The 13,933-nt window shown below is 42.6% G+C and overlaps 1 protein-coding gene across 2 annotated transcripts in view; it reads right to left on the bottom strand.

Annotated features, from left to right (window-relative positions):
• Positions 1–8,657: 8,657 nt before the first annotated feature.
• The window catches only part of TMEM50B (transmembrane protein 50B), a 49,521-nt gene continuing 44,245 nt past the window's right edge, over positions 8,658–13,933 (bottom strand). For both annotated transcript variants that reach the window (XM_040338904.1, XM_040338903.1), the window contains exon 7: positions 8,658–9,050. In XM_040338904.1, coding sequence (XP_040194838.1) covers positions 9,005–9,050 — 46 coding nt within the window. In that variant the 3' untranslated portion in view covers positions 8,658–9,004. The remainder of the gene's footprint in view (positions 9,051–13,933) is intronic.

The raw sequence follows: 13,933 nt of genomic DNA on the forward strand, positions 1-13,933 counted from the left end.
AAAATAGCTGTCCAAAATACCAAGCCATTGACTCTGATTTAAAGCACCTGTGCAAGATAAAGGAAATCCTGCAAACATGGCCTGTTCGGGGTACTTGAGGACAGGGTTGAGAACCACTGCGCTATAGTCTAATCTGAAATCTGAAATTCCGACAACAAAACCGTGCATTTTTTTCCGACGGATGTTGGCTCAAACTTGTCTTGCATACACACGGTCGCACAAATGTTGTCGGAAATTCCGAACGTCAAGAACGCGGTCACGTACAACACGTACGACAGCACTAGAAAAGGGAAGTTAAATATCAGTCGTGTTAGTAGAAGTTTGTCGAGAGACAATTCGCGCTTTTCAGCCTTGTGCTTTTCAGTCCGTAACAGCGTGACAAATGTGTTTTCTCCATTACGAACGTTAGTTTCACCAGACCGGAGCACGCATGCTCGGAATTTATGAGAACGGATTTTGGTTGGAAGATTTGAGAACACGCTCTTTTTTTGTGGTCGGAAATTCCGACAGCAAATGTCCTGCACACGGTCGGAATTTCTGACAAAAAAGCTCCCATCGAACATTTGTTGTCTGAAATTCCGACCGTGTGTACGCGGCATAAGAAAGCTGCAGCTGGATTGGACCACTAGAGAATCCTCATGGACCCCTTTTCTCTCTCTCCTTTTTCCTTTACTGGCAAATCAAGCTCTATTTTCTTCTCTTTAATTTCTGCTCTCCTCACACTTTTCCTTTCTTCTCTTCCTTCTTATCTTTTCCTGTTTGAATGCCCCCCAAAGGGGATACTTTTTTACAAACTGGGGTGCAATCCGCAATCCTCATGGGCGGTGGCACTGCGTTTGGCTCTCCTGTCGTGAGTTGATTGGCCACCATTTGGTGGCAATTGATATCTGCTTCTACTAGTGCACTTTGCCAGGTACTCAGGGGCGGACTGACCATTGAGGCTCTGCCCGAGGGCCCCATGCCACTAGGGGGCCCCATCAGGGTTGCCAGGCTCAATAAAACCAGGGACAGTATGTAAAATTTTGTGGTTTTTTTACATCTGTCCCCGATATGTCCGAAACCGACATCCTTTTGATGTGAAAATCCTGCGATTTTAGCTGCCCCGCCTCTGCACTGCCTCCTGGCGTGGTGGCCATCTGTAAGCCCGGGGGCCCCATAATCTTCTATTGACCGGGGGCCCCATGAGTTGTCAGTCCGCCCCTGCAGGTACTTGAGACTTGTTACCCTATATGCTTTATTTTGATGTACTATCTGCATTGTATTGTGCTTTGCTCTCTGTATACCGCTTTCTTGAAAACTCAGATCTCTTTGTAAAAAAAAAAAAAAAAATGAATGGCACTGAATCACATCAAGTCATTTACCATGTGTTGCCAAGCACTGCGGTAGAGCATGAATTACTACACCCGCATAGTGTGAATGGGCCCTTATTGAAGGGGCTGTACAACTCCCAGCAGGCTGCACAGGGATGGTCTTTCAAGAGCAAAGACAGGTAAAAAATAAGACTTGAGGGTTTGCATACAGTTAAAGAACAATGGCACTAAAGTGTCTATGGAGCAGGGGCACCAGCTAAGCATATCCACTGCAGAGGCTAAACAGTACAACCCAGCCAACTGTCAATTCCACAAAGCATGGTTTTCTGCATAGACAAAATGATCATTGGCTAAATCCAATGTATATCATCCCACTTCTATAGACTCCTTAAAAGGAAACAATAGCATTTCCCAGTTATATTTAGCTTAAAGTGGACGTAAACCCAATTCATGAAATTTGAGCTGGGCACATATACCTGCAGTGTTTTTTTTTATATCTCTTTTCAAAGAGCCAAGTCCCATAGCTCTCTGCCGAACTGTTCCTCTGTTATCAGCCTGATAACACCTGACACATTCTCGGACACATCAGATAAAAGCAGCCTGAGATTTCTGTCCAGGGAGGTTGCTAAAATAGATTAACAGGGAGCTGGCCCTGTTACAAAACACCTCTGAGAGTCTCTGCCTATGAGGAAAGGGGTGTGTGTGCCTTTTCTCCAATCAGCAATTGTAGCTATCTTGGCTGTATGCCCAGACGTCAAACTCTGTGTTAAACAGGAAAAGAAAACATTTCCTAACACGATCTGAATTTTCACAACAGTATATAAAAGTGAAGACAGCAGATATAAAATGTAAAACTTATGTAGGGAGATTTGGTTAATCTCTGTGTATCATCTGAGGCTGTTCACTTCTGCTCGGGTTTTTTGCCTTCCTCTGGATCAACTGAGGGTATGGAGTTGGGTGTATGGTAGACCTGCACGATTAATCGCGGAGAGAATCGCGATTTCGATTCTCCTCCTCCGCGATCTCCCCTCAGAATGACCGACGATTCTCCTACATGTCAACGCCGTCCACGTAACCAGTGTGGAACGCAAATGCCGCCGACATCGAAACCGACGTCAGCAGCCTGCGCCGCTGGATAGATGCCTGAGCTTCTCTCACAACAGTAGTTTGTATCCATGCGCCACCCAGTGGTTGCCGGCGGTACTGCTTCTGATGTATTAAACCTTCTCACAGTTCTGTACAACTGTGTGTATCCATGTGCAACCCAATGGTTGCTGGCAGTACTGCTTCTGATCTATAAAAAAAGAGACCAGTGATATGTCTATAATGTTAAAGACCATATAACTCCTATGAAAAAATCTGAATCAAAGTTTTATTCTGCTTTATTCATAGGAGTTATATGATCTTTAACATTATAGACATATCACTGGTCTCTTTTTTTATATATTTATATTTTCAGATAAATCACAGGTTTATTTATTATTATTTTTTTTGGGGGGGGGGGGGTTCTGGCATTACATTTTTGAGAATCGTGAGCAAATCGTGATCTTTTGTCTAAGCAAAAGAATCGTGATTCTCATTTTGACCAGAATCGTGCAGCCCTAGTGTATGGGATTGTAGTTTGTTTTTTATTTTGTTTGTTTGTTTTTTTGTGGTTGAACTGGATGGACTTGTGTCTTTTTTCAACCTAACTATGTAACTATGGGTGTATGGAGGGTTTACATCCACTTTAATGTGATCAATGACTATTAAAAACCTTGTTTCTCTATATAGTTTTGTTAATACATACATGTACATGGGGGTGGCCATGTTTGCTCATTACATGTGCAGGCCTTGTTCCTGTTGAAAAGTGCTTTACTACTCTCTTTAAGTGCAAATCTATTGGTCAGGTCAGACCTGATTGAAAACTATCGACTACCTGAGCTTATCTGAGCTAACTATGGCTACCCCAACAGTCATTAAGCAAATGATGCTGACCACATTCCCTGATATACAGATGACCTCTAGAGGGAGCATTTACACTTCTCTATACGATCTACAGTTACCAAAATATACAACAGATAGCGCATCCTAAAAAAAAAAAAAATGTTTTTGGATAAATGTATACATGAAATAAAGTGTACTTACTGAAAATACACTTCACTGTTTAAAGGGTCAGGTCACCTTTATTTTTGATAAATGCGACACTGTCACCCATGGGCGATCTGCAGTTATGAACTATGAAATGTGGCTATTTCCATTAATATAAGAGACAGGTGCACTTTACTGTTACCTCTTCTTCATACCCATTTAAGCATCATGCAGTATTTAAAATAGCAATCCATTACTCATAGAAAATCGTATGCTGCAATTGAGGGCATTAAACAGTTTGAAGTGCATGCATAATAAATGGTGTTAAGCCACAATAAAAGCTCATTACAGACAATGTTTAGTGTGTTGGTGAATTAAGGATTAATGACACGAGACAATTTTCTACAGAGGTTGGCATGCTCGTGCCAGCTACATAGGGGGTGTTATATTCGTTCCTATGGAGAGCTAGTGCAGCGATTGTAACTGTACTTTGTGTTCACAGTTCAGGTGACGTCAGTGTGGCTGAGATAGTCAATGGGGCTTATTTATAAAGACCAATTTAATAACCGTCTTTCATTTCACTGTGAAAATCTTGCATGGCTTTCATTTGATTTATGACAGTGTAAGAATAAACAATGTCCATAAAGGGGGAGATTTACTAAAACCTGGAGCACTCAGAATCTGGTGCAGCTGTGCATGGTAGCCAATCAGCTTCTAACTTCCGTTTGTTTAGTTAAAGAGGAGGTCCTCCCAAAAAAAAAAAAAAATAGTTAAAAAGGCTCAAACAAAATTGAAAAAACAAAAACCAAAAAAAAAAAACTTTTTTTACACTTACCAGAAATGGCTGTTATCAGGCAGATCTTCCTAATCTGCCCCTTCCTTGTCCGCGGTGCTCCTCTGTCTTTTCCTCCTTGCGTTGTCTTCTGGGAAATAGGGCGTGCTGACTTCTGGGAACTGTGTGTCTCCCAGAAGCCAGCCGCCCATTCACAAAGCGCATCATGCATGCGCAGTAGGAAGTGGGCCACTGCCTGTTTCCCTTAGTGGGGATGGCGGCGCCGGGACCTTCCACGATCGACGGATTGGCCTTGGGCGGCTGACATCGCGGGCAACCTGGACAGGTAAGGCCCCTTTCACACTGGGGCGTTTTTGGGGCGTTATTCAGGCGCTTTGGCGTTAAAAAAAGCCTGTAAAGCGCCTGAAAGAAACCTCATCTGCAATCCCAATGTGAAAACCGAGTGCTTTCATAGCCCTTTCACACTGCCAGCGCCCGAAAAACGCTGGTAAAGCACCGCTAAGACCCTAACGTTTTAGGGCGTTTTTGCAGTGCCTCAGTGTGAAAGGGCAAGGCGTTTTTACAGCGCTTTCAATTCATTTCATTGGAGAGGGGCGTTTTTGGAGCGTTTTTTTTTAGCGCACACAAGCTGCTCCAAAGATGCTGCTTGCAGGACTCAGTGTGAAAGGGTCCATTGAGATGCATGGAGAGCGTTTTAATAGCGCTATTTTTAACGCTGAAACGCTGTAAAAACGCTTCAGTGTGAAAGAGGTCTAAGTGCGCTTATTAAAAGTCAGCAGCTACAGTGTTTGTAGCTGCTGACTTTTAATTAAATTTTATTTTTTTAAAGCTGGACCTCCGCTTTAAGCTAGAACACTAAAACCTGGAAGTCGATTGGTTTCTGTGCAGTGCTGCACCTGATTCTGCATGCATCAGTTTAAAGCTCCTACACATGAGAAAATTGTACGAAAAATACAGTTTTCGAAGCGATCGTATAAATCGGATCGTTAGTACAAAGCTTTCGAGAGCCGATCATGACAGTTCATCTAGACATGCACAAAAATGTTTTTTTGTACAATGACAGATCGTACGATTTTCGTTTAATCAGTACAGCTATCATTCGAAAATGCAATACAAATTAATGCCTTAGGGCTCTTTCACACGGAGCGGACCGTTTCTGGGTCCGCTCCGTGTGTCTCCGTCGGCTCAGCGGGGATCCCCGCTGAGCTGTCGGCGGATAGGGCGGTCCCCGCACACAGTGCAGAGACCGCCCTGTCTCAGCTCCGCTCTGCCCTATGGGGAACCGGATGCAGACGGACCGTCTGTCCGTCTGCATCAGTTCCGTTCCGCCGGACGGAAGAAAAATAGGGTTTTCTTCCGTCCGAAAACCGGATCCCGACGGACGCGGACGTTAGCGGATGCTCCATCCGCTAACGGACGCGATCCCATAGGGATGTATTAAAAGTCCGTTAACGGACTTGTAATAACGGACAGGCGGAGCGGACGTCTGAAAGGGGCCTTACAACACGATATCACTTTCAAATTTTTATTCTGTCGTACGGGAATTTTCGTGAATTTAGTAAACTCATCAGATGCGATCTGAGATTAGCATGCAAAAAAAAAAAAAAAAAACGGATGATCATTTGTCCGATAATCTCATTGTGTGTATCGGGCATTAGTAAATCTTACCTATGTGTACAAGATGTAGAACTGCCAACAGACACCTTGACATTCCTTTTTTAGCCTGGTACAATGGTCCTGGGCTTTGAAAAAATGTGTTATTCTTACTCTACTTTCCCTAGGGACAATGGGACAGATCAGAGCGCTTCTCATTGGTTGGCATTGCTACATGACCATGCTAGCCAATTAGAACCAATTTGATTCATTACAGCTTCCCTAGGGTAAAAAGAGTAACGTGTATAATAAAAATGTGTGATCCAAAGAGGTAAGTGCAACACAGACCAGGGGGGTTGGAGAGGGTGATGGGTGTTAATTGACCTTTTAATTCTTCCTGAAAAGGTGAATGATCACTTGAAAGGGGTTGTAAAGGTTCGTTTTTTATTCTCCAAATAGGTTCCTTTAAGCTAGTGCATTGTTGGTTCACTTACCTGTTCCTTCGGTTTCCCTTCTAAATGTTTTTTTTCTTTGTCTGAATTTCTCACTTCCTGTTCCTGTAAGTCTACCAACAATGCACTAGCTTAAAGGAACCTATTTAGAAAATAAAAAAAATTAACCTTTACAACCCCTTTAAAGCAGGGGTCTCCAAACTTTCTAAGCAAAGGGCCAGTTTACTATCCTTCAGGCTTCAGGGGGCCGGACTGTGGCCATTGGAAGTAGAAAATGCCCCAACAATAGTGCTCCATCATTGGATTTAATGGAAGAAATAGTGCCCCATTGTTGGTATCAAAGGAAGAATACTGCCCCATTGATGGTATCAGTAGGGGGAATGATGCCCCGTCCTTTGTGTCAGTTGGCATACTAGTGCCCCAAGGGCCAGATAAAAGCAAGCACAGGGCCACATCCGGCCCCCGGGCCACAGTTTGGAGTCCACTGCTTTAAAGTATGACTAAAGGCAAAACATTTGTGTACATTTGGATGGAGTGGGGAAGGGTTAGATCAAATGTCAGGTTTTTATTGCCGTCTGTGTCTCCATTAGTAAGATTCACCCTCTCTGAACAAGGATTGGGACCCACCTCCCCTGGATGTGGACAAAATGCTGCTAGCCCAATATTGTGAACAGAAAAAGGAGTACGATTCAACTCCCGCGGTCAGTGTGAACCTGGGCGAAAACCTTCAAGCCGATTGGTTTTTATGTACAGTTGCACCAGATTTTACACTCTCCAGTTTTAGTAAATGAACCAGAATGTGTCTAGTCAATGCATAGGAAAGATACACTTACAGCAATAATGTCTCAGCACACATCAGTACACCAATCAATGGTAATGCTATGGATAAAAGTACATAAAATAAAAATACAGTAGATGAAACGACAAGGCAAAACTTGGCAGTAAATGAGTGAATGAAAAATACTGTTCTATATAAATATCATAATGCAGTCATTTTGTGGTTAAAACAAATCTACAGCAGAGGGGCGCAAGCCTTTTAATTTGGGGTCCTACGAGGCTACAAGATCTCTACTTCCAGGTTCCTGACTCCATCATTCCATAGCAGATGTAATTCTCCATGATGCAGGAGGTGGAAACAGAGACTTTAGTTTGAGATTTATGAGTATCGGAAGCCAATGGATGAATGTAACCAGCAGCATCCGTCCAAACTGGATTTCAGCTTTGAGTGGATCCTTTAACACTGAACCCCAGGCAGTTATAAGACACACAATACAGCAGTTAGGTAGCCATGGGTTATCATTAAATCAACCCTTTTTAATTAAACTACCAATGGAAGTACCAGACCTTGACTTGATATTCGTCTCTTGCAACCTCCTATACAGAAACACTAAAGCCCTGTACACACGGGCCAGAATCGTGGTGATACCTCAATCACAGTGTACATGAACGTATGTTTGCATTTGCAGATGTGTGCAGGGCAATGGGGTTTGTGATTAAAAGAGAAGTATGCAATTTTTTATTTATTTGGGAATCATACTTGGGTAGATGCAGTAGCGGTCCGATGCTGCATCTGTCCCTCGCCGGCTTGAAGACTGAAAACTAAGCGATCTAACACCCCCGATCATCGCTTGGTTCTCAGAGCTCCCTGAGCAGAGAGCTGGCGACTGTCAATCAATGGCTCTTTGCTTTGCCCCCCAACAGTGCTCACTGGAACGTTGGGCTGTGGAGGGGGTGGGAGTGGCTGGCTCAGGCTCTCAGTGGCTTGCAAAGAGGCTGAGCCGAATGCCAGTCTGGGCATGTGGGCAGAAACCAGACCATATGGTCGCAATCTTACTGGAGCCTGGACCAAGTCTGTGATGTTAGCCGGCTGCGGACGTCAGCCGGCTTCAGCTCGCTGTCTGCTGAAAACGGGTTACAGGAGTGCAAAACGAACTGCACTCCTATGATCCACAGGAGAAGTACAGCCAAACAAGCTTTGGCTGTACTTAATTGTTTGGGGAATTTTTAATAAAAATCACCCCCACCACCTGCACTGTGAAAGAGATCACTTTGACTTTAAAGCAAGGAGCCAGCTGAAGAAAACAAGCACAAGCTTCTGTGGCTGCTACAGCCATCAACTTGTGCTGAACGACCCAAAGTGCTGAGGTCATTAAAAAAATTCAGCTTGCTGCGATCATGAGTTGTCATCAAAACGCAAGTTATAGAGTTCAATGGTAACGCATGGAAAATGCACCTAAAAACGCACCACACAAATGTGAACCGGGCCATATACAAAAAGTCAAGACATGACCCAATCTACCTAGAACTAAATTATCACCTTTGGATGTATTGATCCTTTACATCAGTGGTCATCAACCTTGTCCTCAGGGCCCACTAACAGGCCAGGTTTTATGTATTACCTTGGGGAGATGCAGACTGAGCAGCAAATTATATCACCTGTCATGTATTTCAGTTATCTTGCAAACGTGGCCTGTTAGTGGGCCCTGACGACAGGGTTGATGACCACTGCTTTAAATGACCCCCTCTGCTGGAAAATGAATAACCACGTCATGAACTGCAGGACATTTCATCCTCTGAACACAGGTCTTCATAAAAAAATAAATTACAGGATCCAGCTCATCAGAGATACAGCAGGCAATTCTAAGGTGTTGTAAAATGACTCTCTGCCTCGCTGGAGATTGTGCTAAAAACTGAGGCTATAAATGTTTTAAATAAACGGATATGTATAAACATTAACCAGCAAAAAAAAACAGTCAAACCAGGAAAAACAGATGAAATTCTATCTTTCAGGACCATAATTCTTCTGTTCTTCCAAACTTGTAGATGAGAGTGCTGCAGGAGAAAGTAAAAAAAAAAAAAAAGGTCAAAGTGGAGAAAGAAGATTCGCGGTCCAGGGTCCCAGACTATGGAACGCTCTACCAACCAGCATTCGGTTGGAGGAAAATCACTTAGCATTCAGAAGAAAGATCAAAACTCATCTCTTTTGATACCAAAAGAGACAGGAACAACAAGCGCCCAGAGGCGATTCAGTTTGCATGTGCCGCGCTATATAAGTTTTTCATTCATTCATAAATGTTCACTAAGGGCCAAATCCACAAAGATCGTGCCTAACTTATTTTTTTCCATTTAAGTTACACTGCCCTAAAATTTCTACCTAAGTGCCCGATCCACAAAGCACTTACCTAGAAATTTTGGGCTGTGTAACTTAAATTCCGCCGGCGCAAGGCGTTCCTATTGTAATGGGGGCGATTCCCATTTAAAATAGGCGCGCTCCCACGCCGGCCGTACTGCGCATGCTCGTGACGTCATTTTCCCGACGTGTATAGCGCGAAATTACGTTACGTCGAGCTTTGTGGATTGCGACGGGTCAATAAAGTTGCGTCGGGAAAAAAAAAAAAGATACGGCGGGAAAAAAAAAATTAAAAATTAAAAAAAAAATCGCGTTGCTGGACAGAAAGGTCTGCTTTTACATGGTGTACTAACTTTACACCTTGTAAAAGCAGCCCTAATTTTGCGTATGCAAACTAAAACTTACGGAGAAAAAACGAAGCTGAAAAGCTTTGTGGATCTCCGTAAGTGCTAATTTGCATACCCGAAGCGGCAAGTTATGAGACGGGAGCGCTCGTTCTGGTAAAACTACCGTTCATAATGGAGTAAGCACATTCATCACGCTGTAACAGACAGAAAAGCGAGAATCGTATTTTACTAACATGGGATCAACTAAAGCAGCCCAAAGGCGAATGGAACTTCCCCTTCAGAGTGCCGTCGTACGTCACCGCGCTTTGCTAGATAATTTTTAAAAAAAGATGGTGTGTGGGCAACGTCTTTTTAATGATGAAGTTGGGAAAACTTCATTTTTTAGACATGCTGAAAAACAACGTTTTCTTTCATGCTGAAAAATGATCGTGTGTACGCGGCATTATGCCCTGTACACACGATAGGTTAGTCTGATGAAAACGGTCTGATGGATTTTTCCATCAGTTATCCGATGAAGCTGACTGATGATCAGTCTTGCCTACACACCATCAGTTAAAAAAACGATCGTGTCAGAACGCGGTGATGTAAAACACAACGACGTGCTGAAAAAAATGAAGTTCAATGCTTCCAAGCATGCGTCGACTTTATTCTGAGCATGCGTGGATTTTTAACCGATGGACGTGCCTACAGACGATCGTTTTTTTTACTATCGGTTAGGTATCCATCAGATGATTTTAAAACAAGTTCCTATTTTTTTAACCTATGGATAAATAACCGATGGGGCCCACACACGATCGGTTTGGTCTGATGAAAACGGTCCATCAGATCGTTTTCATCAGACTAACCTATCGTGTGTACAGGGCATTATAGTTTGTTTTCTTAGGAAAACAGCCACAGCCAGTAGAAAAGCCTATTTCACTGCCAGCATGCCATTAGAACCACATTGCGAATACTTTCACCCTAGGAATCTATCACGGAAAAGGACCTGGGGGTCCTAGTAGATGATAGGCTCAGCAATGGCATGTAATGCCAAGCTCCTGCTAACAAAGCAAACAGAATATTGGCATGCATTAAAAAGGAGATTAACTCCAGAGATAAAACGATAATTCTCCCGCTCAACAAAACTCTGGTCCGGCCGCACCTGTAGTATGCTGTCCAGTTCTGGGCACCAGTCCTCAGGAAGGATGCACTGGAAATGGAGCGAGTACAATGAAGGGCAACAAAGCTAATAAATGGTCTGGAGGATATTACAGTGGGGGTCGAAAGTTTGGGCACCCCAGGTAAAAATTTGTATTAATGTGCATAACGAAGCCAAGGAAAGATGGAAAAATCTCCAAAAGGCATCGAATTACAGATTAGACATTCTTATAATATGTCAAAAAAAGTTAGATTTTATTTCCATCCTTTACACTTTCAAAATTACAGAAAACAAAAAAAATGGCGTCTGCAAAAGTTTGGGCACCCTGCAGAGTTAATATCTTGTACTGCCCCCTTTGGCAAGTATCACAGCTTGCAAACGCTTTTTGTAGCCAGCCAAGAGTCTTTCAATTCTTGTTTGAGGTATCTTTGCCCATTCTTCCTTACAAAAGTCTTCCAGTTCTTAGAGATCTCTGGGCTGTCTGTCACGCACTGCTCTTTTAAGGTCTATCCATAGATTTTCAATTATGTTGAGGTCAGGAGATTGTGAAGGCCATGGCAAAACTATCAGTTTACGCCTCTTGATGTAATCCCCTGTGGATTTTGAGGTGTGTTTAGGATCATTATCCATTTGTAGAAGCCATCCTCTCTTTAACTTCAGCTTTTTCACAGATGGCATCAAGTTACCATCCAAAATTTGCTGAAATTTTATTGAATCCATTTTTCTTCTACTCTTGAAATGTTCCCTCTGCCACTGGCTGCAATACAACCCCAAAGCATGATTGATCCACCCCCATGCTTAACAGTTGGACAGAGGTTCTTTTCATTAAATTCTGTGCCCTTTCTTCTCCAAACGTACCTTTGCTCATTCCGGCCAAAAAGTTCTATTTTAACCTCATCAGTCCACAGAACTTGTTTCCAAAATGCATCAGGCTTGTCTATATGTTCATTTGCAAAGTTCAAACGCTGATTTTTGTGGTGAGAACGTAGAAGAGGTTTTCTTCTGATGACTCTTCCATGAAGACCATATTTGTACAAGTATCTCTTTATAGTGGAATAGTGTACCACAACTCCAGTGTCTGCCAGATCTTTCTGGAGGGATCGTGCAGTCAAACATGGGTTTTGAATTGCTTTTCTCACAATCCTGCGAGCTGTTCTGTCTGATATTTTTCTTGGTCTTCCAGATCTTGCTTTAACTTCCACTGTTCCTGATGACTGCCATTTCTTAATTACATTCCGAACAGAGGATATTGACATCTGAAAACGCTTTGCTATCTTCTTATAGCCTTCTCCAGCTTTGTGAGCGTCAACTGTTTTCAGTTTCAGTTTTCTAGACAACTGCTTAGAAGAACCCATGGTGCTGATTGTTGGGGCAAGGTCAGATGAGTCTGGGCATTTAAAATCTTTGAGATTGACATCACCTGGTCTTCCTAGACGATGATTGAGAACAATCCATGACACTGGCAGGTCTCAGCTTTGCAAAGGGGGCAGTGCATGCTATAAATTTTGCAGGTTGCCCAAACTTTTGCAGACGCCATTTTTTTGTTTTCTGTAATTTTGAAAGTGTAAATGATGGAAATAAAATCTAACTTTTTTTGACATATTATAAGAATGTCTAATCTGTAATTTGATGCATTTTGGAGATTTTTTCTATTTCCTTGGCTTCGTTATGCACATTAATACAAATTTTTACCTGGGGTGCCCAAACTTTCGATCCCCACTGTAGTTATGAGGAAAGGTTGTGAGCACTGAACTTATTCTCTCTGGTGAAGAGACACTTGAGAGAGGATACGATTTCAATTTATGAATACCGTACTGGTGACCCCACAATAGGGAGTTTAACAAGACACGTGGCCACTCGTTAAAACTCGTTAGAAGTAAAGAGATTTAGCCTTAAACTACGTAGAGGGTTCTTTACTGTAAGAGCAGCAAGGATGTGGAATTCTCTTCCACAGGCGGTGGTCTCAGCGGGGAGCATTGATAGTTTCAAGAAACTATTAGATAAGCACCTGAACGACCACAACATACAGGGATATATAATGTAATACGGACATATAATCACACACACACACAGGTTGGACTTGATGGACATTTTTCAACCTCACCTACTATGTAACTATGGAACCCTATTCTATGAAAAAAACACAATATAATGCATCTATTAACCACTTGCCTACTGTGCACTTTTACCCCCTTCGTGCCCAGGCCAATTCGCGCTTTGAATGACAATTGTGCAGTGATCCGATGCTGTAACCAAATTAAATGACAGATAGAGCTTTCTTTTGGTGATATTTTTTCACCTCTGTTTTTTTAATTTTTGCTAAATGAACAAAGACTGAAAATTTTATAAAATAAAGTTTTCATTGGTTTCTGTTATAAAATGTTGTAAATAAGTAATTTTTCTCCTTTACTGATGTGCGCCGATGAGGCGACACTGATTGGCAGCACTGGTGGGCACTGTTGGGGCTGCACTGATAATCAGGAGACTGGATTGTCAGTGCACATGTCCCCTGTGTGGATTTTCTGTTTTTTGTCTCGCTTCTCTTGTCATAAAAAAAGACACATTACAGTATACCAGTTGACATGGTACAATAAACTACATGCAAGGTAGACACATTCACATACAGAATGTCTCTCCTCTCCTTACGCACTCTCAGCATGAGGGGAGGATTGCCGATAACTGGCAAATCCTGGGAAAGGCAAATAGGGTGAGCATCACTCCAAAGGCTTTCCTGTGAGATCTTCAGCTGCCAAAAAATCCTGGGTGCCTGCGCCTGGGTCCGCAAACCCCATATGCAGGTAGAAAATAAAAAGATAGCGACACTTCCAGAAAATAAAAAAGGCTCCTTTTATTTTATGACAATAGGAATGAAGGACATGCCACACACACTCAACCCACGGAGGGTCAGCAAACTTGCCAAAATGATTAAGCACAGGAGTGTGAAACGCGTCTGCTGACCCTCTGTGGGTTGAGTGTGTGTGGCATGTCTTTCATTCCTATTTTTGCAGAATAAAAAGGAGCTGTTTTTTTTTTCTGGAAGTGCCTCTATCTTTTTATTTTTAACCGGCAAATCCTGTTTAAATCGTGAACAGCTGTGATT

Source organism: Rana temporaria, chromosome 2 (genome assembly GCF_905171775.1).
Source record: "Rana temporaria chromosome 2, aRanTem1.1, whole genome shotgun sequence".
NCBI classification, from domain to species: Eukaryota; Metazoa; Chordata; class Amphibia; order Anura; family Ranidae; genus Rana; species Rana temporaria.